This window comes from Cryptotermes secundus, unplaced genomic scaffold (assembly GCF_002891405.2).
Source record: "Cryptotermes secundus unplaced genomic scaffold, Csec_1.0 scaffold60, whole genome shotgun sequence".
NCBI classification, from domain to species: Eukaryota; Metazoa; Arthropoda; class Insecta; order Blattodea; family Kalotermitidae; genus Cryptotermes; species Cryptotermes secundus.
Window position 1 is genome coordinate 463,363 of NW_019731568.1, and position 26,728 is coordinate 490,090.

Sequence of the window (26,728 nt, forward strand, 5' to 3'; positions counted from 1 at the left end):
ATTAGTTGCACCAATTCTGTGATTTACCACAAATCTGCTCCAAGTCTTTCAATCTCTTGCCATACATGATCCATATCTGCATATGTTGGTGGTGGGTGGCACGATGTCACAAAACGGAAGAAGTTTCTGAGTCCTTTGTGAGGCAGGGGTTGATAGCCAATCATTAAGGTCCCAGAAAGTATCAGCCTCTCCTTAATTTTTGGTGCAACCTACAGTGTAAATCATAAGGTTCTTGTTAATTCATTTCCAAAGAGAGGGAAAATAGTTTTTTCACTAAAGTGTTCACATATTAAGAGTTTATTTTTTACATTACATGTGCACCTATTTTAAGCAACTATGTGTTCATTCTCTGTTGACAATATTTTAAACAAAAAGTCGTGACTTGTGACTGTACATCTCACTCCTCTTAGTCTCTTCGTAGAAATGCAGTTCTCTGTGGGATGGGGAAGGATTCAGACCCCACTGGGCTCATCTGTGCTAAAGCCTACATGTCAAATGTACAGACAGACAGGCTAAATGATGCTTTTGTACTGTACATGTGTCAACAGGGAATCTAAAAGTCCACTGTTTGAGTCACATACTGGCCAGAACAAATAAAATTCACCACATTTTTCTTTTAGACTCTTTGAGAATCATAGTGACAGTGATTCATGAAACACTGAATCAATTCAAAATTGTCTTTACATTCAGTTTTGCATTTCCTCAGTCACTACTTTTTGTGCATTCTTGCTGTTTAGTACCAGCACTAAAATTATTTTACAGTCCTGTTTCAGTAATGTCACCTTTGAAATTATTGTGAATTCCAAATGGCCAGCATTTAGATGGGGTTTCTTACACACTTTCAGCCATATTCATATAACATGCACATGCACAGATGTATTCACACAATCTTATTTAATCTTACACAAATAAAATGTTAACATGTTTAATGGGAGGGATAATCTTAAATGTTCAAATAAGTAGGGTAGACATGAATACACATCAGATTCCATTAAGACCCACAATGGGGCAACTTGATCTGACTGCTGGAGCCATAGAACAGACTTGTGAGTGGAATGCATGACATTTATCAAGTACCATAGGCAAGTGGAAGGAAAATCTATGGAAAAGTGATTTAGCTGAGTTACAGAGTTGTAGTCATTAAAATTATGGGAACTAATATCACTTAAAATATTTTACATATGATTTACACAACAAGGGCCTGGACTAATGGATGCTATCTGAGGACTTATGATTCTCTAAGCTCCTCCAGAATATGCTTGACCAGAATTTACAGTTAGTCTTTCATATGAAAACTTAAGGTAGTAAAATCTGTGAGATCCACATAACCAAAGCTGCAAAAACAACAACAGAATGCAACCATGGCCTCCTGCAGGATTAGTTACTAGTTACAATTTTTTGCTTGCAGGAAAATAAGTAAATAAGCTGTGTGCTATCAACATGGCAAAGTGATTGTTGGATGAGGAGGTGAATAGCAGGAAGCTTAAGAAGATTTAGTTGTCAAATAATACTGCTCATCGTTGCATTCGGGATCAACTGCTTTACAGCTGGCAACTTTCAATCATCTACTGGCTTTTCCTTACAAATCAGCAGTTATATCTGGATTTTCTGTAATAACTTGTATCCATTTAGTGCTGCTACCAAAATAAATTTCGTGGAACACTTATTGCTTATTAAATCTCATAAAAGGCTCAATTCAGGTGAAGAAATCTTTAATGTCATTTATATCTACATGAAGGAATATGAAATCAGTTGGTAAAGGAGTATCAATGTGTGTTAATATGGAGCAAGACAATGCTGGGAAAGAAGTTAGGAGTTTCAGCCTGTATCTGTAATTTTAGTACCACTTCTGCCAAACAAACAGAAAAATAAATAAATAACAGGAATGTTAAATTTTTTCTTAAACATATATGAAAGTGTAACTTAACTACACATGTTGTAGAGTTATGGATTGGAATGATTCGGGAAAGAACACAGCAGTGTGCTCCATGCCAGTACAATTCACTGTTTTTGTTTTAACGTTACTCACTGTGTGTATCTTATTCCACCATTCATCATTCTCTTCCTGCCCCCTGAGACTGGGTGGGATGAACCAGAAGCAGACATTTGTGCATTCAAACTCATCCAGCACTAGTCTGAACCCTGGCTGTACTTGTATTGCCTCCTTGAAGTACCTGCAATGAGAACAATGTGTGTGTGTAGTCATGCCTGTGTCCCAGCACTTTCAGCTGAATGAGAGTCTCATATTTTAACGCACCCAGATAGCCTGTTGCCTTCCTACCTGCATTAGCCAAAAAATGTGCAACAGTACACACTGTAAGTCATCCTGTTTAAAATAACATGACATGCAGGACACCTGGCACAGTTTGTTTAAATTTTCACTGTCCATCTTGTAACATCTCGAGCAGTTTTGTTTCAGACATTTTATGCTTTCTGTATGCTTTTCTGACCTACTGAATGGTACTAGATCATCCATAAAAAGTTAATAGTTATTCAGCTGGTCAAGAAATTTGAATTTCTTTATGTAACTAGTAGTTCATTACAAAGGCATGAACTGTCCTGGCCTTCTCAAACACCAGGATTGTGGGTTCAAATCACATTTGAGGCATGGATGTATGTCTCCATTTATTCTGTGTTCATGTTGTCCTGTGCAGGTGGCGGCCTTGTGATGGCTTCATCCCAAGTCCAAGGAGTCCTAATTACTATCTATAAGATTCATAATTTCAGAATTAATTCTGAATTGGAACAGGCCAGAGAGCATAATCCATCAAGGTAGAAACAACAGCAGCAGTAGTATCATTAGATCTTAACCTCATCCAGTTAAATCCAGTTAACAACCACATACCCTAATTTTCTAAGATCCATTTAATATTATCAAACGGTGCGGCATACCACTTATTTCATCCTGATTAAATGACTCACCCCAACAATTAAGTGGAGAGTAAAAATTATGAAGCCACTCAATGTGTGTTTTATCCATCCTACTATTACTTCCTCTTTATGTAAACCTTTGTCCTATCCACCATAATACACAGAAATTTGAAGGAAATTAGTCTTTTTTTAAATTTCTTTTTCATGTTTTCTATTTGGTTTAACTTATTTAATAATTCAGCTGTTAATGGAACCATTAGTCATTGACATCTATCAAGAAACAAATGAACTACATATGAAATTCTTACATCAATGTTATTTACATTACTGAATAATGTAAATAAAACTATTGTAAGAATTACAATATGAATATCACGTTGCCTGCAAGCGGCCTCTGTAGTCTAGGGGTAACGTTCCCACCTCATGACTCAAGGTACGCAGGTTCAAACCCGGCAGAGGTCGTGGAATTTTTAAGGGCGAAAAAATTCAGGGAACAAGTCCTCCAGGAGGGACTTTAAGCCGTGGGTCCCATGTCGTAGATTTACAGCAAGTAAAAGAACCTCATGTCTTTAGGAGACCTCTGAGCTAAATTAGGCAAATTTTCCCGCCCAAGTAGTTTCCAATGCCTCCGGTAGATGGGGAAAGTATTAGGTACCACTGCCAGATGAGGACCGACCTTGCTGACAGAAAGGGACTAACTATCAGATACCACTGCCAGTAGAGGGCCGACCTCGCTGGAAGAAAGGGGCTGATAACGGGCACCAGTACCGGTAGGGTATGGGGACAGTAGAAATTAAAGGGGGATGCACAATGGACCAATAACTGGTCTAAGTGCATGGGGAAACCCACCTCCTCAAACAATGAATGAATGAATGAATTAATTAATGTTGCCTGGAAATCTGTTAGCATGGTTTCAAGAAAGCTGATATGTTTTAACTGGGGGTGGGGGATGTACTTCTCATTGCCAGGGGCCGCATTTAGACTTGCACTGGTCCTACACATATACCAAATTAAATCTTGGTTGCACTGGCATCACTCCGTCTTAGATATTTTGTGGTTTTCAGCACAGATGAATATCGAGATAACACCTTAAAATATACCTCAACCATATTATTCCAGGTCTGTAGCTTTTCTTTCTATTGCTAGGATGAAGGGAAAATTTAGTCTCTTGGTACTTGGGCCTGAAATGACCGTTTGTACCAGCCCTGGTTGACAGATAATGTAAATGGAGCATTTGGTGGAATAGGAATTGGCAGGGAAACTGAAGTACTCTGAGAGAAACTTAGTCTCTTGCTACTTAGGCTTGAAATGACCTTTTGTACCAGCCCTGGTTGACATATAATATAAACAGAGCATTTGATGGAATAGGAATTGGCAGGGAAACTGAAGTATTCTGAGAGAACCTACTCCATTGTCACTTTTTCCACCTGAAGTTCCACACATACTGATCTAGGATTGTGATGAGAAGCTGGTGTGTAAGTGCCCGAGCTATGGGGCCTCAGTAACCATTTGTCATTAATGATCTTCTCATCTCGTTTAATGCTACATATAAAGTTGAAACAGCCTTGTCAGTTAACCCAAGAATCACTCAATTATTGCAGTATATCTCTCATTGAAGTCACCAAACCAGTGCTGACTCCCCAATTCTCTCAAGTCAGGACACTTAGGAAAGGTTGTTAACAATATTACTTTTATAATGTTCACAATATTCTGATATTCAATCATAAGAGCTGACTTCAGCACATTACAGCATTCATTTGTACAGTGACATACAATGCAAGGCTGTCCTACCGTGAAGCATCCATAGCATTGTTGATGAGGCTCTCAAATCCATTGCTGCCATGTGCCTTCCACATAAGCCAAAGCTTGAATGCATCGACCTTCCGCCCACACTGCACACTCTTGTCCCCTGTATCAAATGAGACATCGTAAAACTTGTCCTGTTGAAACAGGTATGATGCTGATGCAGAGTTGCAGTGGTGCATTAGCCCCTGAGAACATTTAACAATATTATGTACACTTATGCTTATCTTAACAGCCTAGAAGGAATACATGAGTATCATAATCAACTGACTCTGGTAGTAAAATCAAAAGGTTCAGTGCCACTGATTCCAAAGCTCACCACCACTGGACTCAATTTTTGTGAAGTATTACTTAAGTACGACCGCCTCTGTGGTATAGTGGTCAGAGTTCCTGGCCACAGATCCAGAGGTCCTGGGTTCGAATCCCGGCTCTACCAGATTTTCTGAGAAGTAATGGGTCTGGAATGGGGTCCACTGAGCCTTGTGAGGATAATTGAGGAGCTATTTCAAGGAAATAGTGGCTCTGGTCTAGAAAGCTGATGTTACCAGCCATGGGGATTTGTTGCACTGACCACATGACACCCTCTACCTGCAAAAGTTGGCACTAACTTCGCTGACAAGTGATGGTATGTTGGTATAGTTTGCTTGTGGACTGCAGGCAATGGAGTTTTTCCTACATTCTTCCTGCATTACATTGTCACATACAGCCTCATAGTTACACACCAACGCCATATTTGTAATTTGCTACTTATAAATATTGTTTCATACATATGTAGGTATGTTTATGATGTATATCTATACCAGATTTCATATGCTTAGTTACAATTGTTTATCATTTGTTGTCATCAGACTGAAAGCCAATGAAAATGTTTTCACTGCTGCCTTGTTTGTTCTCTACATTTTACAGAAAAAAGTACCAAAAACAATTGCATATTCTTCAAAGATCTATTACCACATATCATGTTGGAACCCTAAATTAAGTAGCCTTGGTGTTTCACCTATCCTGTAGGCTTTTGTGTCCACCATACTGTTTCTGATTATGGTAAGGAAATGACAGAGTGATGGTCTCCAGTGGCTTAATACTCATGCAATGTCTCATGAAGACATCTGTTTCAAAATTTGAAGTGGACAAATGTGGGGTGGGGGAGGCAGCAGATGATCATAAGAACTACTTTCTTACTTCAGGAGGAAAGGGCTAAAAAGAAAGAAAAGTTTTCTTTTATTGGCATTATTGAATATAAAAGTCATTCATAGCATGGAAAGGGATATAAATTTCAGTTCCCGAACCAGTAGTAAATGGCTTAACATTTCTCTAAATACTAACCTTCTCTTTGGTGAGAAACAATGCACATTGGAGTGGTGCTCCAAGCATCTTGTGGGGGTTCCAAGCAACTGAATCTGCCCTGGGTACGGGAGGATAAATAAAGTTAGTCAACAATTCTGTCAGTGCTATGACTTAACAGAGACTGTGAGAAGAATTGAAATATCTTTTACATCATGACTCTTAAGTATATATGCATATGATAAGAGATGGACATTATCTGAGATGTAATTGATACCGTGGCATGTAGACCCATTCCTAGGCAATGGCCGTGAAATAAGCGACTATACAACAGTTGTCACTAGATAATAGTTCCACCAACAGACACAAATGCAACAGCTGCACTGTAACAGAGAAGTGGCATTTTCTATGTGGTGTGTGCCAAGATGTTATAAGAAGCACAAATTAGGAGCTAGACAGTCAGTGGAGTGAGGAGTTAGTTGTTTAGTTTGTGAGTTAGTTAAGAGGACTGCTGTGGTTCAGTCATTGTGAGCTGTTGCTGTGAGAAGCTGGTAGCTGAGGCCAGGACAGTTCGGAAACCCAGAGGAGGGGGAACGTCCACCATTGGATAACTTTCATTTCCTTGATTATACTTGTAGTGTTTAAACGACAATAAACTATGGTTGTGAAGTTCTTACCTCTCCAGACCCTTGAGACAATGACAGTGTTTCTTGGAAAGCATGAGTGTTCCACCCCAACATGCCTGTAACATATGATAACATGACAGGGCTCACTAGGCTTGCTGTTTGCTTTAAGATTTTCTCCATCCTCTTGTTACTCCCCTTTTCTTAGATCCCAACATTCTCCTCAGCACTTTGTTCTCAAGCATCCTTGTGGTTTAACCTTCAGATTTTCAAATATTTAAAAGAATGACACTAGTTTTCTTTTAGCAGGTGTAGCTAATGATGATACATTTATTGGACTTACATCAACATGGAGCCATAGACCATACTGGTGACAGATATCAGCAATCTGCTCAAGAGGGTCAAATGCTCCTAAAACAGTAGTTCCAGCAGTAGCAGAAACAAAGAAAGGCTTCTTTCCTTCAGCAATTGCCTGCTGAATGCAGCAAGTAAGTCTACTTGGCATCATTCGTCCATGAGAATCAGTTTTTACAGCAACAACATTTTCTGTGCCAATGCCCAGCCAGTGTGCAGCCTTCTTCACTGAGTAGTGCCCCTATTATAGGACAAATGTAAGATTCTTTCAGTTTACATTAATATAACTTTGTCATCTGCAACACACATGATGAATTACTAGGTCTGCAAAGGGCCCTCATACAATAATTCTCAACATTCAGAGAAAAAATAGAGCAGCAGCAGACTTTCTGAGCAGTCCCCCATATGTCTCACATAGTGCAGTTCCCTGCAGTTTAAACCCAATTTATTACTATCATATGCAAAAGGCACAATAGATCACTGTGGTCGTGGTGCAAGGGCCACGAAGGCCCACCCCTTATACATTCATCATATGAAAATATGTTAATAATATATAGTTAACAAACATATGTGGTACTAAGATTAAAGACACCATAACCACCCACAATTGATGACATTCACAACTAAAACTGTGCATAAGGTCACATGAAGAAAAAATTGGTTAGAAATTTCTAATCTGTATATAATGGAAATGTAAGTAGTTATAATCAAGATACCCAGTGACAATCTATGAGGTAAAAATGAAAAAGTCACTAGTTGCAAATAGTAGGTCTTCTGGCTACAGTGAAACACATAAACAACATTAACTATAATTTGCTAATTGGCATAAATTAAGCCATGAGCCACTGGGTGAGGAATATTACTCTCAATATAGTAACCGCCAGGTATCTATGAGAGCATGACCTCTACTCTTATACTTTACTTAACCCTTTTCCATACCATTTAAATTCACTGCATCCTCTCCTGGTAGGACAGTCCAGCCAAACTTTGCAACATGCTATATGGTATTCAAATCAGTATGGGGTCTGGCGTTATCATGTTGAAGGAGAAAGGTTGTCTTCTTCTCTGGCATGATTCTGGAAATTCGGGCCTTTAGCTTAGTCAGAATCATGATGTAGTGGTCAGAGTTGATGGTTTGTCTAGGTTCCAGAAAACCCAGGAGGATCATGCCTTTCCTATCCCATATGACAGTGCACATCACTTTACCCTCTGATGACTGTCTTGAACTTTTCTTTGATGGGGAATTAGCATGTCACCACTCCATTGACTGTAGTTTTGATCCTGGCTCATAGTGGTGACAACATGTCTTGTCACCAGTAATGATGAGGTCCAGGAAACTGTCACCTTCACCTTCATAGTGGTTCAGCAGGTCCTGAAAGACTTGCATTAGGTGGTCTTTGTGTTCCTGTGTGAGCATTCATAGGACCCACTTGGCAAAAACTTGGCATTATTCCAACGTTTCCAGCACCATTTCCAGTGCATTGAAGCCGACATTCACTTCCATACACAGTTCCCTGGTTGTAATCTGCAGTTTGAGGCACTCTCCATTTTGTGGCCTGACAGCTGTTCAGGGCCACCTGGAACGTGGTCTGTGTCTCATACTGCTGATGCCACTGGTGAAACACACCAACTACTGTGTCACTGTGCTCACATCCACTGTTTGGTTTCCATAATCGTCAAGTAATCATCTTTGAATGTCAATGGGTGCAACTGTTTCTGCATGAAGAAATTCAATGACACACCTCTGCTTCGTATACACTTCCTACCACATGCCATTTTTTTTAATTGTAAGAAAAAATGTAAATACAAAAGAGGCCTAGGCAATGCCCATTGGGCCTTCTGTAGCACATTCTAATAAACAGCTTATTCTATAATAGCGGTGGCCCCATGATTGTTAATATCGATCTTGACTTAAATCTGTGTGTATACAGTAAACAAACAGTTCAATTACTTCTTTTAATTTTCTTACATATCTATTTTATATAAATATAAGAATGTTGTTTATGAAGTAACAGACACCTTGCAGAAATCTTTTTTCTTCTAGCCTTAAGAGCTCTGTAACTGATTTTGGGGAAATGCTTTTTGCTGCTCTCAGACAAGATGTCCATCACTGTTGCCCTTTGGTCCTCGTACTGTTTACAGTCCCAGAAGATATGTTCCTCCATTTGCAGCCCATCATGACATTCGCATTCAGCCTTGGACACAATGTTAAATCTGTTTAGGCTTATTTTAAGACTGGTGTTTCCCGCTCTCATATGGTTTATTGACACGAAGGCATGGCAGTTCATTTTTATTGCTCAGAACCACGGAGACGAGCCATTCCTGTAGTACCTTTCAAAGTAGCTTTCTCCTCTGTTCTGTTTGGTGTTTTGACAAAAACCTGTGAAGTTCTTCTTTGCCTTTCTTTTTCCACTGGGTTATAAGATCTGCTACTGGTAATAGTAATTGACTTTCTCTGCCTTCTTTAATTGCTTACTTTGCCTCCAAGTCGGCCCTCTCATTAACTTAAACTCTACAGTGTCCCAGGATCCAGTAAAACTGGATTTCTTTCCTCACGATTCAGTCTCTCTATTTTATCTTTTAGCATGTGTGTGTGTGATGTGCGATGTGTTGCTTATTATAGTGGGGTTACTAATGCTTTTTAACACACTTGCCAAGGCCGAGAAAATCATGAAGTTTTGCTCCGATTCTATTTTTTCAATGATATCTGGTGTTTTGGCAATTGCTAATGCTTCCGCCGTTAATATGGACGCTATCTTAGATATCCTAAATCTCATACTACGACGATCTTTTATATCTATCGATGGGAATCCTACAAATGGTTTGTCCTCCATTTTTGAGCCGTCTGTGGTGAAACATTTGCTGGTTCTCATTCTTTCATGGAAAATCTTGTTGAAGTCCTTGTTGTGATCTGCTTCCTTTATTTGTCTTCCCTCAGTGAAAGATACCCTGGCCTCGTAGAAGAGGCTTCCATGTGTGTAGTCGAAGGCCGGGGGACAGTTCCCTGATTGGATTATATGACTGAGAGGGGTTGCCCCTTTGTAATATTCACTGATAAGTGGTTGTTCATTTTCTCCTCTCCCTGGATTATCAAGTAGAGCTGATAATTCTTCCAGCAGCTGGATCATTGGATGGTTGGGTGGACACACAGTTTCTTCCCAACTGTTTGAATCTACTAAAAATTGGGATTTCTTTGGATTCTGCTAGCATTACATTGGTCGGGTTGCTACTCCTGTAGCCCAGTGCTCTGCGTACTGCCCTATATTGGATCTTCTCAAGCTTCTGTGCTTGTTTCTTCTTAAGTTTATGGAATAAAAATGCTCCATATTCCATCCTCGACCTTATAAATGCCTTGTAGAGTCTCATTAAAATTACAAGGTCTGCTCCCCACCAAGTGTGCTTCACACAATTCACGACTTTCATCAGGTTTTCACATTTCCTAACTATTGCGTTTATTTCATCCTCCCAGTCTAGATTAGATTTTAAGCGAAGACCCAAAAATTTAATTGATTTGACTAAAGAAACCTTTTCCCCTTGTACCGTGATCTCCCACTCTCCATCAGTTGCCCCTTTTTTTTTATCGAAGATACACAGTTGACGATTTTCTGGAGCTATTTCCAAGCTACTTTCCTTTAAATAAAGTTCAATGCTTTGTATGCCATTTTACCAGACTGTCCCTCTGCTGCCATCTGTCGCACGGCAATAACAGAAACTATTCGTGGGAAGATTCAACTTCTACTGCCACACCACCAGCATCCGTCTCTGAGGCCATGGGTCAACATAATAAAATAGGAGGCATTAAATTCGGATCGTTATATATGTCAGAGCATAAGGTTAAGATCAATGTAAAGCTAAAAGTATTCTTGTGCTTAATTAAGCGCCATCCCATGATGAATATGATGAGTGGGGATACAGCTTGGCACTAGATGAAGTAAGTGGTCAGTGTCACACCGTAACCAATTCACACCAGGAAATGATTTCCTTTCACCTCTTGAATAGAAAGCTGGGGGGGGCACCAGAGCCAGTTTAAACACTGGGAAGAAGAGAAAACTTCATTGCCCTGCTGGAAATCAAATAATCAGTCTTCCAAAATCACACTTGTTGTATAATTTTCTAATTCATTTATATAAATGATAATAGGTACTGCATAGGTGTAGATATCGTTGATCAAATTAGACTATATAAGCCAGTTTTGTTTTAGCTATTATGTTTGGAAAGGTAAAATTGTCCCTATACTTAATTAAGCATCATGCCATGATGATGAATGAGAGAGTGGATATATAGCTCCACATAGCTGTAACCTTGACATAGAGATGGAGAAGAGTAATCAGCTTTATGCTAAAACTGCCTTACCCCCATAAAATAGCCCCCAGTAACCATTTAACAGAAGAATTTATGGACATCCGCAGCCAATCTGAATACAGTTATGAAAAGAAAAATTTGGCCCTCAATGGGAATAGTATCCCTATTCTTTGGATGTCAAGCCTGCAGTATAGCACCCTACTTACTAAGCCATGACATTATAGATATTATGTTTAACCTTCTGTAGTATAATTTTAAGAGGCCCATAGTATTCTTATTATTGTTACTGTCATTGTAATTGTTATAGTTGTTATTAATGGCTGGATGCAGCATATGTTATGAACACTGTATCCCTCGTAGTTGGTATTTAGTGTTAAATGACAAGAGGATGATTACACTGAGTGAATTTGAAAGGACTGCTGATAAAGACTATTTCAGTGTACTATTCCAGCATGGCCAGAATGACTGAAGAAAACTGCAAAAATGTCAGTCAGGATGGTCAGTGATCTAGGTGAGATTTGATCTGGGTGCCTTGCGAAGAGCCGTATCTTCTGGGATACACCCCAGAAGATAAGGTCCTTTATAGCCACTCTTGTGAGAACCTCAAATCCTGTACCTCCTGAATACAAGTTAGAAGTATCATCATCATCATCATCATCATCATCATCATCACCAGTGCTTGAGAAATTAATCTATGTCCAAACTTAACATTTACCCTACTTCCCAATTCTTTAAAAACGTCATCTCATGACCATCGATATCATTATTATAAATTATTGACTTTTAACATCTTAACAATGAGTAAAATAAAAACATATTTATATAGTACCGTTTGAATATCTGTAAAAAGTCTTTCCACATAAGGATAACCAGTAACAACATAACATCAAATTTTAAATCACACTTATTTCTTAAAAAGACTGGAATTTGTTTTCTTTTTGCATGTGTGCATATAAATCCTTTTTATTCTCTATTATCTGACTACTTTATGTCTGACAAGAGGAACTAGTTAGGGAAAGCTGCCAACATACAGTCTTAACATCGATTTGAGAAAGACAAAACAAAGTCCATTTGATTAATACTTGTGAATTTCTGATTGATAGCACACAAAATTAACTTGTCTCTGGCTAGCAGATTGCTTAAGCTCTTATTATTTTTGTGGGATTGAAGGCATCTCACAGCAGTTGTTATGAATACTTCTATCATCAGCAATATAATGCCATGTGGCCTGTTGAAAGTCAATCAACAGATACTGCAGAGGAACACATTGCCTCCATCTTCATGTTAGAAAAATAATTCAAGTAAGAAACCAACATCAAGCAATAAGCAAGCAGAGCCCTGCTTGTTCTTCAACTCTGAAGTCGGTAAAAGGAAGGTAAAGCTATCCCTGTGGCAAGCCGTGGAGGCCCATAGGGTTGTGAGATGTCAATGATCCCACATTTTCTAGGCAGTTGGCTCACAGATGGCAGTGAGGTTGTCAGCCTTATGCAGTGGCTGCCCTTACCCCCCCCCCAGGAGATTCCTGGTACTCTTTTCTGTTAGAGGTTGAGTCGACCCCAGGGCCATAGTGAAGCTGAAAGGATTAAGTCAATAAAAAAATCCAGTAACCTCATCAGAAAACGAACTCTTGACCTTCTGTCTTCTACGATAAATGGGTACACTGGGTTCAGTGTGGCAGCAACGTTAAGAGTATACACCTGATGATGGCCGATAGAGGCCGAAACATGTAGTGTAGAAAGAGCAAGATCAAATACATATAAATGTATATTGTTTGCACTTAGGACGGAGTTTGTATCATTTATCGTGTAGAGTGCAACAGGATGCTTAAATATAATATCTTAAATATAATATTCTGTCTTCTAGTATAGTGTCTCAACTAACTATGCTATCGCGTACCCTATTCTGAAGATAGAGGTGACAAATTTGTCTCTAATGCCGGTTGACTTTCAAAGCACTACACAGCATTATATCCCCAGAAGATAGAACTGTTATTGTTGGTGCTGTTCATGATTACATAGCGGTAGCAGCAGCAGCAGCAGCAGCAGCAGTAGTAGTAGTAGTAGTAGTGGTGGTAGTAGTAGTATCAATGGTAGTTGTGGTGGTAGTGACAGTAGTGGTGGCAGTGGTAGTGGCAGTAGCATCAGTTGTGATGATAGTAGTGGCAGTAGCAGTAGTATTGATAATAGTAGTGGTGGTGGTAGTAACAATAACAATAACTGTCAACATTTTAAATATAATTTTACATTATTGAGGGTGAGCAGTGACTATGAAGAATACTATGTATATTCTGGGATGTAACAACTCTACTTGCTGCTTGCTTGGTTTACTGTTTGACCCTGATGATGGAGTAAGTAAACTTCTAGCAGACTACACAGTCACACCTCAGAAGACATACTCTTCATGAGCATCCTATCAGAAACCTTACATTAATACAAAGTCATTGTAAATAGTAACTTTTTACCTCAAGTTATCACCAATAGGTGATTGCCTGAACTTGTTTCAGTTTCAAGAATAAAAGACTTTAAATTTGTTAACAACCATGAATTGCTACTGTAAGAAGATGAAGGTGGAAACAGTAATGCTGTAATTAGACAAAACATGGACATGACTTACATCTTCAGAAGTGAATGCCACAAGTGGAGGCAGCCCTGATAGGCCCTTCATCTTTGAGTCAGGAACGGCTTTGTATCTGGCCAACACCATGCCATACATGTTGGACATGCTACCACCTGCACTAACAATAAAGAAACTCTCAATGAGTTGCCAATGCTATTGAATCAGTTATGACATGGATGTTCAGACTTAAATCTAATAATCTTATTTAAACTTTTTGGTGGTGACATCTTGGAAAATTAAATTTGGCTGCCTTCATCTTTAAAAAAAAGCAGCAGTAGCAGTTCTTAGCTGTGGACTTTGCCCATTGTAGATCATCTTGACATCAGGCTCTGTGTTGGCTTCATATTTCAATTGTGGTCTTTGAAAAATTAATTCTTGAAGGATACATACAACAAAGGGTGGCTGGCATAGGTGTCTGTTTGCATATTATGAACACCCTGATGTCTCATACTTATTTGTATATTCAGTCAGCAGAAATATATCATGAAAGGTTGTACGTCTTCAAGACAAAGCAGCCTGGGACAGATATTTACAGTTCCAGATGACACAGCAATGGAGCATTCCGTGTTCTGATTGGTGAATATGTGTGCAACAGGAAAACAAGCAATACTAGCCCAGTGAGTTCTCACTTATCTGGTTTCCTCTAATTTTTTGTAGTCAACAGCTCCTTTCCACCATCTTAAGGTGCATCCTCAGTCATGGGCAACTTCATGTTAAGTGAAAAGCAAGGATATCTCACAATAAAGTGTTCTTTCGCATCTCAGAATTGAACAGACTTTTTGACACATATCTAAAGATTTTCTAAGGATGAGCATGGTGTCGGTAAAAAACAAATGAATAAGAAAGGATAATTATAAATTTGTCATTAGAAGAGAGGAAATAATGGAAAGATAAACTTCTTATGTGTGACTGCCAGAGCCTCTTTTGTTCTGAACAAGCCTGGAAAGGAAATGACCCATACTGAAGTGCATACAATTTCCACATGTGTTCTTTGTACCCGTCATACTGGATTCACTTCAAGTGTATGCAGATTTAAGAAGGTTCTGAACTTTGTTCCATATTTACTGTGGTTACCACTAGTATTTTTATCACTATGGCTGTATTCTTCCTATTGTTATTTACATGGCACCATAGTTCTACAAGTGTGGAATTGTTGACTTGCAAAGAATATATGTTTACGGTCTACCTCCATACTCAGTTTCACATTCCTAGCTTATTACATAGTCTATAAAATGACTTAACAAAAGTTTCATACATTTCAAGATCTGTTACCATACATCACTTCAGGACCATAACTGGCATGTCCACCTCACAAGTTTGCTTGTCTGTCATGCTGTTACTTCACGTTGTAAGAAAGTGAAAATTACAGTGCTGGAGTAACTTCTAATAGCATATATTTACGAGTATATAAACTTTCCTGAAAATCGGTCAATTAATTCATAAGCTGAAATGGAGGTTACATAGACACAACATGATGATCTCATATACACATTTTTTCTTTAAGGAAGAAAGTGCTAAAACATACATCTGAAGTGGCCTCTAGTGGCATAATATTCATGCAGAATTTAAAAAAAAAATTGATCCAGTGGTTCTTGAGATGAAACGTGCTGACAGCTACACAGACAGACATTCTGTATGCATTATTTTATTGCATGTTGTGCAGATTGGGTGATAATAAAGTGCTATGGGAAATATCTGAACCTAAGGGGAATGAACTGAGCAGGAAATAGAAGGAAACTATGTAAAAAGGGATTTTATCATTTATACACATCTTCTGATAATAATGCAGTCAGATCAAGGTGGTTAAATGGATGGGGAAAATAAGTAACAAAATTTTTCTGTTGAATAATATGCAAATGGATTTCTAGGAAATAATGTGTGTTGTACTGAATTGGGTAAGGATTAAGTACAATGGTGGGTTTGTTTTTGTCAAATGCAAGTCTTCAGGTTCTAATATTACAGTGTAAATTAGTGGTGGCATACAATGAGAAATGGACTAAGTATTTTAGATGATCTTTGTTTTACCTGAAGTGCAAAGAGAGATAATGCTTGAAAAGTCTGCCCTGATGAAGGGACAAGTCAATAATTTTGTGGAATGTGGTTTTATCACACCACATTGCAAGATATTCCTATACACTTACACATACCCACATCCTCCCTCAAAATTTTCACTGTTGGCCTCTATGCAAGTCTACCAACATTGGTATAGCTGCCAGAAACACTGCTAAAAGGTATTTGCAGGAAGGTCCCATATGGTTTCCCTTGTGGCAGTGATAATTTCCTTGGCTGACTGAAATAGATGCCCATGTAGCTTTTCTTTCAAGTGGGGAAAGAGAAGGAAATCATATTATGCGAGATCGGATGAGTATGAAGGGTGTGGAAAAACGGTGACCTTTCTTTCTGAATACACCGCATGCACACGACTGCTTCTTGCTGTGACAACAGAAGAACGGACACAGCACCATCTCATGGCTCCACATATCCGCTGTATTGCATAACGGGGTCACTATGCGGCCAATCCATGAAATTATTAATTGTACTATGTATACTTTACAACTACACTACAGCTGCATGGGACAATATCTACTGTCTGAGAGATATCTAAAATTGTGTACACAATTTTTCTGGCTTTCGCTCTTCTCCCATTTTCAGGTGATTTCTTGCCAACATACAGAAAAGTTTATTTTCTTTAATCTATTTTCAAGGTTAGTGGTAATGACTGGGTAATACCCATAACAATTTGAACACAAAATTTGTATTTTAATCATTAGACCAGCCAAGTTTTTCATTCCAAGAGGTTTAGGCAGATATCTCGAGAATAAAAACAAGAAAACCTATTAGTATGACAACCAATCACTTGAGGATGGGACAGGAACCCGAACACCTGTGTATGTTAAGTGTAGCTCAGACAAGGACAATGTCCAATGACCACCATAACTACAGGTAAAAGAATTAACCATTGTCACATACTTTTAATCACATTATAAGATTACCTGGGGCAAATATCCCATCTCCATTTGGAAATCCAGCAATATTGAGGACATGCCGCAACACCGCACATTCCACAAGAACGAATACAGGAGCAACCTCATAAGTGTGACTGAAGGAAGGAAATACGAGCTGTGTAATTATTTTGTCACTGTTTCCTCAGTCATGAATTAATTACAAATAAATTATTGTGTCAGGGATTTTTCTGGACATGTATATAAAAAGGTATATTTGTTTCAGTTAAATTTCTATGCAAATTTGTATCTGTGATGATTGAGCAAGTAACAGCTCACCTAAGTCCAAGTGATTCAGTTTTCATGTGGTCATTGTAATTTCACCAGTGTTCTATATTAAAATAGATGGTGGTGATCTACTTTAGCATTATGTTGCACTACTATTGTTGTCCTTTGTATACAGGGTTTGTCCGAAAAGTAATGTCAGTTATTTTATTGTGAAGTGACTATACGTCGCAGCACTCTCAGACCGGTTGGGCTCGGTGGAGGGGGAAGTCAGCTTATGAACCCGCGGTCGCTTAGTCGTCTCCGAACTTCCTGAGAGTGACGAAAGGCTTTTCCGTGAAACTCGTTTTTGTCTCCCGTGCAAGCCGCAATGCAGCGCTCCTTGGAACAAAGGATTGCCATCAAGTTTTGTGTGAAACTTGGCAAGTCTGCAGTGGAAACTTTTCCCATGATAAAGACGGCCTTCGGTGACGATTGTTTGTCGGAATGTCAGGTCTACCGGTGGCACAAGGCCTTTTTAGAAGGCCGTGAATAGGTCGGCGATGAAGCCCGCGCTGGACGGCCATCAACAAGCACCACCGACGAAAATGTGAGTTTGTACTACATGGTACAACCATCAACGCCAAATTCTACGTGGAAGTGCTAAAGAGACCCAAAAGAAGGGTTTATCGCATCCGGCCCGACATCGCGGACGATTGGAAACTTCACCATGACAATGCGCCAGCCGACACCGCCTTCCTCGTGACCCGCTTCCTGACCGATTCAAAGGTGCCAACGGTTCCCCAGCCGCCCTACAGTCCTGACGTGGCTCCCCAGACTTCTTTTTGTTTCCGCGCTTGAAAACTCCCATGAAAGGACATCATTTTGGGACAGTTGACGAAGTCAAAGAGGCTTGCACCAAGGCTCTGAAGGACTTTCCGGAGGACGCCTGCCATGACGCCTTCGATGCCTAGAAATCTCGCTGGAATCGATGTATCGACGCAGAAGAAGCCTATTTTGAAGCCTTTTAATGTGTTGCACCGATCTAATCCATAAAAGTTCTTTAATCGACTCACTGACATTACTTTTCGGACAAACCCTGTATATGCATACATGCAACCAATGTCTTAATGCAACATTTATTTTCGTTTTTCATACGAGTACATCTTATTACAACATGTTTCAGCCTCACACAGCCGTCAGATATGTGCATTCTTACTAAAATTGTTGCACTGTCATCTTAATATGCAGCATATGAATACATAGTTTTTTTTTAATTATGAGACCTTTAAAAGTTCATAAAATTGCTGATTCAGTCATGCTGCATCTGGTTGTCAAGGGTGCTTGTTTTGTTTATTGCTATGGTGTGTGGATGTCAGATTATAATCTGTGCACTCACAGGAAAGACCAGCCCAGCAGGCAGTTGATATCCACATACCACCACAACAAACAAAACACCAGCAAAGCTGATTCAGCAATTTTTGTGAACTTCAAGGATTTTAAAGACTCTGTTATTAAAAATAACAATATGTTCACATGCAACATACTAAGATGACAGTGCAACAATTTTAGCAAGCATGTATACATTTGATGGCCAAGTGAGACTGAAACATTTTATAATAAGATATATGAAGGACGAAAATAAGTGTTGCGTCTGACTGTGGTTACACATATGTCCAAAAGGACAGCACATTTTGAAATTTTCAGCTGTGACTTCACAACTGACACAGTATTCAGCTGTATTCAGTGCAAGGAAATTGTTATTTTACATTGTGATTCATTACAACTAGGATCTAATTTTTGCTTACATGTTGGTGTTCAGGGCTTCTGCAAGCCAAGCGCCAGCCAAACCATAAGGGTCTATGCCACCATACAACTGATTCTTGAAGTGTGGGTGGCATGTCTGCACAGAGTACTTGACAATATCATGACATAGATGGAGAATCTCATTCATATGTACACCCTGTGCCTCTGGTTCAAGGCTCAGAATTTCCTGTGAGACAAGAAAGAAAAAGTATATTCCAATGGAATAAACATGTTTTCAAATACAAGGGCTATTCGGAAAGTAACCTCCATTTATTTTAGGCAACTAATATACAAAGGGGCTCTGAAAATAATGCCTCCTATTTATTCCCACTGAAACTACAAAGATGTAGGGTACACAATAACGCCGTTGGATAGAGCAAGTTGTCAGCTAAAAAACACGATCATTCCACATAGTCATCACCATTGGTTACGCATTTTTGCCAGGGATGAACAAGAGTCCGTATGCTGGGCTCATAAAAATCTGCACCAGCAGAGGCGACCCACGTTCTCACACCTGCAATGACGGCGTTGTAGCCAGGAAAATGTTGCACGCGTAGTCCATCTTTCATTGGCTTGAACAGATGGAAGTCAGAAGCCGCCAAATATGGAGTATATGGTAGGTGTGATAGGAGAGCCTACTTAAATTTTGCTATGTGCCCTGTAGCCTTGAAGCTGGTGTGGGGCCTGGCGTTATCATGCTGCAGAAGAAAGGTTATCTTCTTCTCTACTGATTCTGGAAATTCTGCTTCTGCTTAGTCAGCGCCGCGATGTAGCGGTCAAAGTTGGTTTGGCCGGGTTCCAGGAACTCCAGGAGGACCACGCCTTTCCTATCCCATAGGACAGTGCACATCACTTTACCCACTGATGGCTGCATCTGGAGCTTTACTCTGATAGGGAATTCGCATGTCGCCATTCCATGGACTATCGTTTTGATTCCGGCTCGTAGTGGTGACACCACATCTCGTCATCGGTGATGATGAGGTACAGAGAACTGTCACCGTCACCTTCGTAGTGGTTCAGGAGGTCCTGACAGACTTGCATTCGGTGATCTTCATGTTCCTGTGTGAGAATTCGTAGGACCCACTTGACACAAACTTGGCGTTATTCCAACGTTTCCAACACCGTTTCCTAGGCAGTGAAGCCGACATTCAACTCCGTACACAGTTCCCTGGTCGTAATCCGCCGATTCGCTCGGATGAGCTGATCGTGGCGCTCTTCATTTCGTAGGCTGACGGCTGTGAAGGGCCGCCTGGAACGTGGTCTGTCTCTCACATCGCTGTCGCCACTGCTGAAACGCACAAACCACGGCCTCAATGTGCTCATATCCACTCTTCTGGTCTCCGTAAAGGTCGAGCAAGCGTCACTGAATACCAATGGGTACAATTTTACCCGCATGGAGTAATTCAATGACACACCTCTGCTTCGTAGTCACTTCTTGTCAGACACAATAATTTACCAGATTGCCCCTCTGCTGCTTTCTGTCGCACGGCAATAAAACTTACGAACTATTAGCAGGAAGGTTCAACCTCTACTGCCATACCACCAGCATCAGCCTCTGACATGGGCCAACATAATAAAGTAGGAGGAATTACTTTCGGAGCGTCCTTTCGTAGGAGCGGGGGAGAGCTCAGCGTCACACGACACATTGCCTTGTAAGCCATCGCATAACTGTTCACCTTGTGTTTGTTCTTGTCTCTACAGAATGAGTTACGATGTGTCCTGCGATCGACAATCCCGCCAGCTGCGAAATTCGCGTTCTTATCTGCTTTCTTCATGCTAAAAGAACGAATGCTGCAATAGTCCATCGTGAATTATGAACGGCGTTTTAAGGACAAAATGTAACGAGTGAAAGAACTGTAAGACAATTATGCAGAATTACGAGTAGATTCTAAAGGGTTCTGAAGATTGTATACAACACTCAGAAGTACTGGGTTTTCATCAGTTCCTCTGTGAAAATTCCAGGATAGCGCCTTACGTCAAGCTACCACCGTTTACTACACCAGCCTTCCCAATATATACTACGCTCCGACACTATGGTCTGGGCGACGTTTCGGTTACTCTCTCTCCGTGTCTGTCCCAGTCTTCGTAGTGATTATTTTCCAAGGGCTCCATCTATCAGAATTATTTATTAATATCCTATTTCTCCTAACCAAGCGGCATGCCACTTTCATTATTACGTAATTTTTCCCACCCTATGCTTAAATCTTGTCCTACAGTGCAACTGTCTGTTTAGCAATTTCTCTTCGCACATTTGAAACACACATGTTCTTAAAATTGATTTCCCTAATATCCATTTTAATTGTATTCACGTATACATGTTCTGGTCTCCCATTTCAATCAAGAGCTTTGCGAGTTTCGTTCTTTTGAATGTTCTGCCTGTCACATGTCTTTGACTGAATCACTTTAGCAACAGTAAATGAAGCGTACACACCATGCCATTTCTCGTTGTCTAACTGACCACTCACTTCACTGTATTGCCGGGGTCAAGAATAGTGGAATTTAGAATAATATTTTAACTTGTGTTTTGTGAGAGGAGCTTGATATATTATTGAGCGTGGGCCTGAATAAGATACAGGATCGAATAAGTGAAAAGACGAATGTGATTGCGTGTAATTATACAACTATGTTCGTACACCTGAGGATGACCTCTTGAAGTCGAAACATGTAGTGTAATAATAATAAAAATATGTTGTGTGGTCGGTAAAATTGACTCTAATATTGATTAAATACACAACAGGATGCAAGAAACAATTGAAAATAGTGGAGTTATAACTCCACTCCTCGAAACGTCTTCATGGAATGCTGCTTAATTAGTTAAACACAAAGATAACTTTAACTTTACATTTTACATATCATCTAAAGTACGTTTCATCAAAATTTTCATAGAGGGCTCAGTGTACAAGAAATTAGTTAAACAGTCGCACAAAATACAGATATTAGCATCTACACGTATTTTTCTACCTGTAACTATTTAAATAAGCTGGTCAATGTGATATCTGTACTGAAATTAGATTGAAACGATAGAATTTTACTTACAGGAAATGAGCGTTAGTCGATCACAATGGCTGCGCGGTCTAAGGCGCGCTCGCTCGAACGCGGGGATCGTCGTTTCGAATCCCGCTAAAGGCATGGATGTCTGCCTGCGTTTACTCTGTGTTTATGTCGTCCCATGTAGGTAGAGGCCTTGCGATGGGCTGATCCCCCGTCCGAAGAGTCCTACCGACGGTCTTAGGATTAAGAAAGTCAAGTGAAACAAAGCGTTTCACGGATGTCCTTTGTTTCAAAGTGAGAGCAACAGGAAAGAGAAGGAGAGAGAGAGAGAGAGAGAGAGAGAGAGAAAAATGAACGTTAAAGTCAATGAGATGTGCAAAACAGCAAAAATCGAATCTGGCAATGGGTGCTCTTCACAACAGTACAACTTCCTACTCTTTATTTTTGCACCTCACGCAGGAGAGAAAGGCGGCACTCTAATGCACTGGAACTTACTAGAGAGCCGCTACTAGGCTACGTGACAGTGAACAACTCTTCAGTGTTAACAAAGATTGCACACACAAGAGAAAAACGGTGTTTTCCGTTTTGAACTGTTGGTAGCGATGTTTCCTATGCGATCCGTTCCGAGGCCATATAACGAGGACCAGCTGCCAAGGCGACGAAAAGGGAAGTCTCAAATCTGATACAGTGAAATATGGTCGCGTGTCCCAAGGGACTCGAACCCAAGAAAGACTGCGCTGGCAAGGACCAACAGCATATGCAAAAAAACAGACCCGTCCTTTCGTCAGAGAGGGCGCTCAACAAAAATAAGACCGTAACTGTCAAACAGTAATTAATATCTGGTCATGAGCCTCAGATGGGGCTCGACACCAAGACTCACTGACTGATAGACCGTCAGTTGGAATGTTACTTTAACCTTAACTTTAACTTTAACTTACGAGTCAGAGCACCCTGCGAGTCGTACGAGGCGACAAAAAGGGAAGTCCCAAATCTGAGACAGTAAAATAAGGTCACGAGTCCCAAGGGCCTCGGACCCGAGAAAGACTGCGCTGGCAAGGGCCTGCAGCATATGCAAAAGACAAACCTGTCCTCTCGTCAGAGAGGGCGCCCCACAAAAACAAGACCGTAACTATCAAACATTAATTAATATCTGGTAATGAGCCCCATATTGGGCTCGACGCCAAGATTTACTGACTGACTGACCGTCAGTCGCAATGTGACTTTGACTCACGAGTCAGACTTGAGACGGCAGTTAGAAGAGTAGGAGGCTGGTATGAGATGACCGCCAGCCTGCGAGGGCGTGAGTCCGGAAGCAGAGGAACCTCCAACACTGGAAGATGTTACCAAGCAGAGCAGTGAACACCGCGACTGAGAACACTACTCTTTGTGTGATAGTGATTGCGAAGTATAGTTACGAGCAACAAATCCAATAATTAGTCCAAATCCTGTCTATCATCACTCGAACTCTTGACAGTATTAAAGGAACTCGTTATTTCCCAAAGTTCAATTTCAATATTATCCTGCCATCCACAGTTTTGTTCCAATAGTGGCTTCCAACACGCTTGTATTCAAAGCATCATGTGCATTACTGCTTCTTCCATTCTATATAAATCTCGAAGTGATGGGTACAATCATAAAGTTCCTTTCTAGGTAACTGTCTCCGTTCTTTTGCTAATTAATAACTGTTCTCAGTTCTTTTCTATAAATAATTGTAACTTTTGAAGAAAGTCGTCTTCTGGGTTTAGGCACCGTGTATTCTTCGTTTTGGCCGACGTTTCGGAGGAACGTAGCGCCTCCATCTTCAGAGCAGCTTTCAGCGCCTTTCACATCCTATCACTACAGCTACTGTTCTCTGCATTCCAAGCCATTCAACTGCTCTGAAGATGGAGGCGCTACGTTCCTCCGAAACGTCGGCCAAAACGAAGAATACACGGTGCCTAAACCCAGAAGACGACTTTCTTCATAGTCATCGCCGTGGAAACCTCAAAACTTAAATTGTAACCTTTGTTCTGTTCACACGATGAGAGATTGCTTAAGCTCAGAAATTAAAACAAAAGCAAGCAAAGCGTGACTGTTCTATGAAACATTTAGAGTGTGTCATTAGAAGCATCGCAATACTGTTCTCTAACAATTTTATCATTAATTTAGTATTTTTTCAAATTATCTGATATGTTGGGGATGGTCAGTGTTATTTTTGAACTTAATGTTCTTAATGTCTAGCTAATTCCCCTCCGAGAATTTCACGTTAATTTGATTCCGAATGCACATGTACACACGCAGTAGCTGAACGGTGGATTGACGTAACAGGTAACGGAACAAGTCGAGCGCAACGCCCAAGAAGGAAACTGTAGTAGTTACGTTACCTCTTCATGTATGACGTGGTTGCTGCTGACTGTTCAGGGGCTTATGTAGCCACCAAGCTAATGAAGACGTATGGGGAGGGTGCAAGTGCAGCCTCACACATTCTTAATCTCGGCTCTAGATGAAGGTGAGTGGTGCATGCCTCTCCCGCTTTCTCCCAGGGAAAGTAACCCTTGTGCCCTAGTCTAGAGGTAACGTTCCTACCTCATGACTCGTAGTACGGGGTTCAAATACCCGGCGGAGGTCGTCGAATTTTTAAGGGCGGAAAAATTCAGGGAACAAGTCCTCCGGGAGGGACTTTAAGCCGTGGGTCCCGTGTCGTAGCTTTACGGCACGTAAAAGAACCTCATATCTCCTAAGGAGGTCACGGAGCCAAATTCATGGACGTTTCCCGCCCAACAGCAGTCTCTAATACCTCTGGTAGATGGGGGAAGCATTATAGATACCTCTCAGCTAGTAGAGCCGGTCTCGCTGGCTGGGCGGTACTGATGGTAAGCATCAGTACCGGTAGGATATAAAGACTGGTAGAAATCATAGAGGGAAGCACAATGGATCAATACAGGTCTAAGTGCATGGGGAAACCCACCCTCTCCAATAACTAACTAACCCTTGTGCCCTATGAATAGGTTGGCTAGCCTCCAGGGCGAGACTAGATGTGGTGGCCTCCGTTGGGAATCAAACGTCGGTATTCCAGCCCGTAGCCTAATCACTATACTGACTAAATTATCCAGGAAGAGGTTTTCAAAAGCTCACAGCCCTTGATAAATAGTCGAGTTTCATATATACTATGACTGACCTACTGCGTAAAAAATACTCGCAATGTAGAAATGCACTCAATAAAATAAAATGTTTAAACTCCCACCGGCGATCACCGCACGTCTCTTTTAACACGTTTGGTGTTATGTTACATGGCATATGTAAATGAACCTTCTGCTCCATTAGGCCTGTATTTACAGGATAATAAATAAAATATACTGCAGAAGATAAGGTAAAAGGTAAAGTTGTCCCCGTGTTTAATTAATTAGGCATTACGCCATGAAGGTTTATAGGGAAGTGGATGTATAGATCTACATTTTCTTGGTCTCGTCACTAGCTGGAGGTGAGTGGTCAGCTTCACGCCCCTATCGTTTTACTCTTGGGAAAGAGCCCCCGGTACCCATTGGATATGATTCTGGGTGTACCCCAGAGCCGGTCTGGACGACGTGGAGAAGAGAAAATTCATGATCCTACCGGTACACCAACTCCGACCCCTCGGTCGTCCAGCCCATGAAAACTTAACTTTTAAATACCTAGTGACTGCGAAAGAAGCTAATTCACTGGTCTGGGCTACGAAATAAAGTCATACCATGCAAGATACACGTAGTTTGTGGGTACCGTGGGAAGGGCTAGAGACTGCCGTCTCAGGGGCGAGATGAAAGCGTGTGGCATGGAGCAGTATAGCTTACAGGGTGACGTATCTGGTGTGTAACCGGAACATCGGGATCAGAACCCGCTGTCTTGTCTCAGTATTCATTGTAGCCTTCCTGAGACCTTCCAGGCGAATGCCAATGTGTTATCCTGTGACAGGAAACGTCTGCCGCCGCCATCCATATCAATTTACAGTACACAGTATTTCTTTTGTGTGATTCGGCATATGTGAAAAAGCGGCATTCAGTAGTATGTTATCTTGCATGTAACTCATCCCCTGGCAATAAGAATGCTTGCCTATTCGGTTACTATACGACTGTGGATCAACTGCTGACATCATGTGGGGACAAATGGCACATGCCAGGGCCGAGGAGGTTGGTACATTGGAGGTACCGGGGTAGAACCTCAGGTGTGTTACTGACTATACTAATTGAGGCTTCTTGTGTTCTCTCTCAGGATGAATGCCACAATACAACTTAAACACGACCACCTCTTTACAAATCCTTACCTACATATCATTCACAATATCTTTGTATCACTTCCCGTTAAACCTCTGCAGTTGAAACATCTACGTTAAATATCATAAGAACTATGTCATATGGCAGGTTGATTGCGAATAAGCCACGGCGGTTGTAGAAAAAGTTGTCGTGGTCTGTTTCAAGGTGCTTGCCCTGGGTTTCCTTGTGATTGCTTTGAAATACTACAAAAACCTGTCAGTGTTTACGGGCAGAGGATTGAATTTGGGGCATCGATACAGGAGAATTAACCATTCAATGGCAACCTTCGATCTAACAAGGCTCCATGGACCACACTGTAATAATTACAGTGAAACTCACCTGCAGCTTGTCGGGGTGTTGGAATCGCACTACCGGGCTCTTTCGGGACGGCTCAAGAATTCCCTCTTCACACAACAACCGAAGCAACCGCGCCAGGATGATGGCACGTGGCCCACACTTCTCTCCGTTCCTACCTTGATCCGCCATTTTGCAGTACTGGCAGGCAGACCGCTATCCGCTCCAGCTTATTGATTGAAACAGTTATCTTTGCTAGCTCCGCTTATACTGCTGCTCTAGTTTCGAACTGTGGCCTCAAGCTCCCCCCCCCCGT

At 40.8% G+C, this 26,728-nt stretch overlaps 1 protein-coding gene across 1 annotated transcript; it reads right to left on the minus strand.

Annotated features, from left to right (window-relative positions):
- LOC111867052 (cysteine sulfinic acid decarboxylase) lies at positions 1-26,677 on the minus strand. The gene is made up of 10 exons (XM_023856527.2): positions 26,458-26,677; positions 18,865-19,049; positions 16,844-16,950; positions 13,848-13,963; positions 6,922-7,173; positions 6,633-6,697; positions 5,998-6,076; positions 4,663-4,862; positions 2,030-2,174; positions 1-209 (listed from the first exon to the last, which is right to left on the minus strand). Exons 1-10 carry the CDS (start codon positions 26,602-26,604, stop codon positions 24-26), a joined length of 1,482 nt encoding a protein of 493 aa, XP_023712295.1. The 5' UTR covers positions 26,605-26,677; the 3' UTR covers positions 1-23.
- Positions 26,678-26,728: the final 51 nt, after the last annotated feature.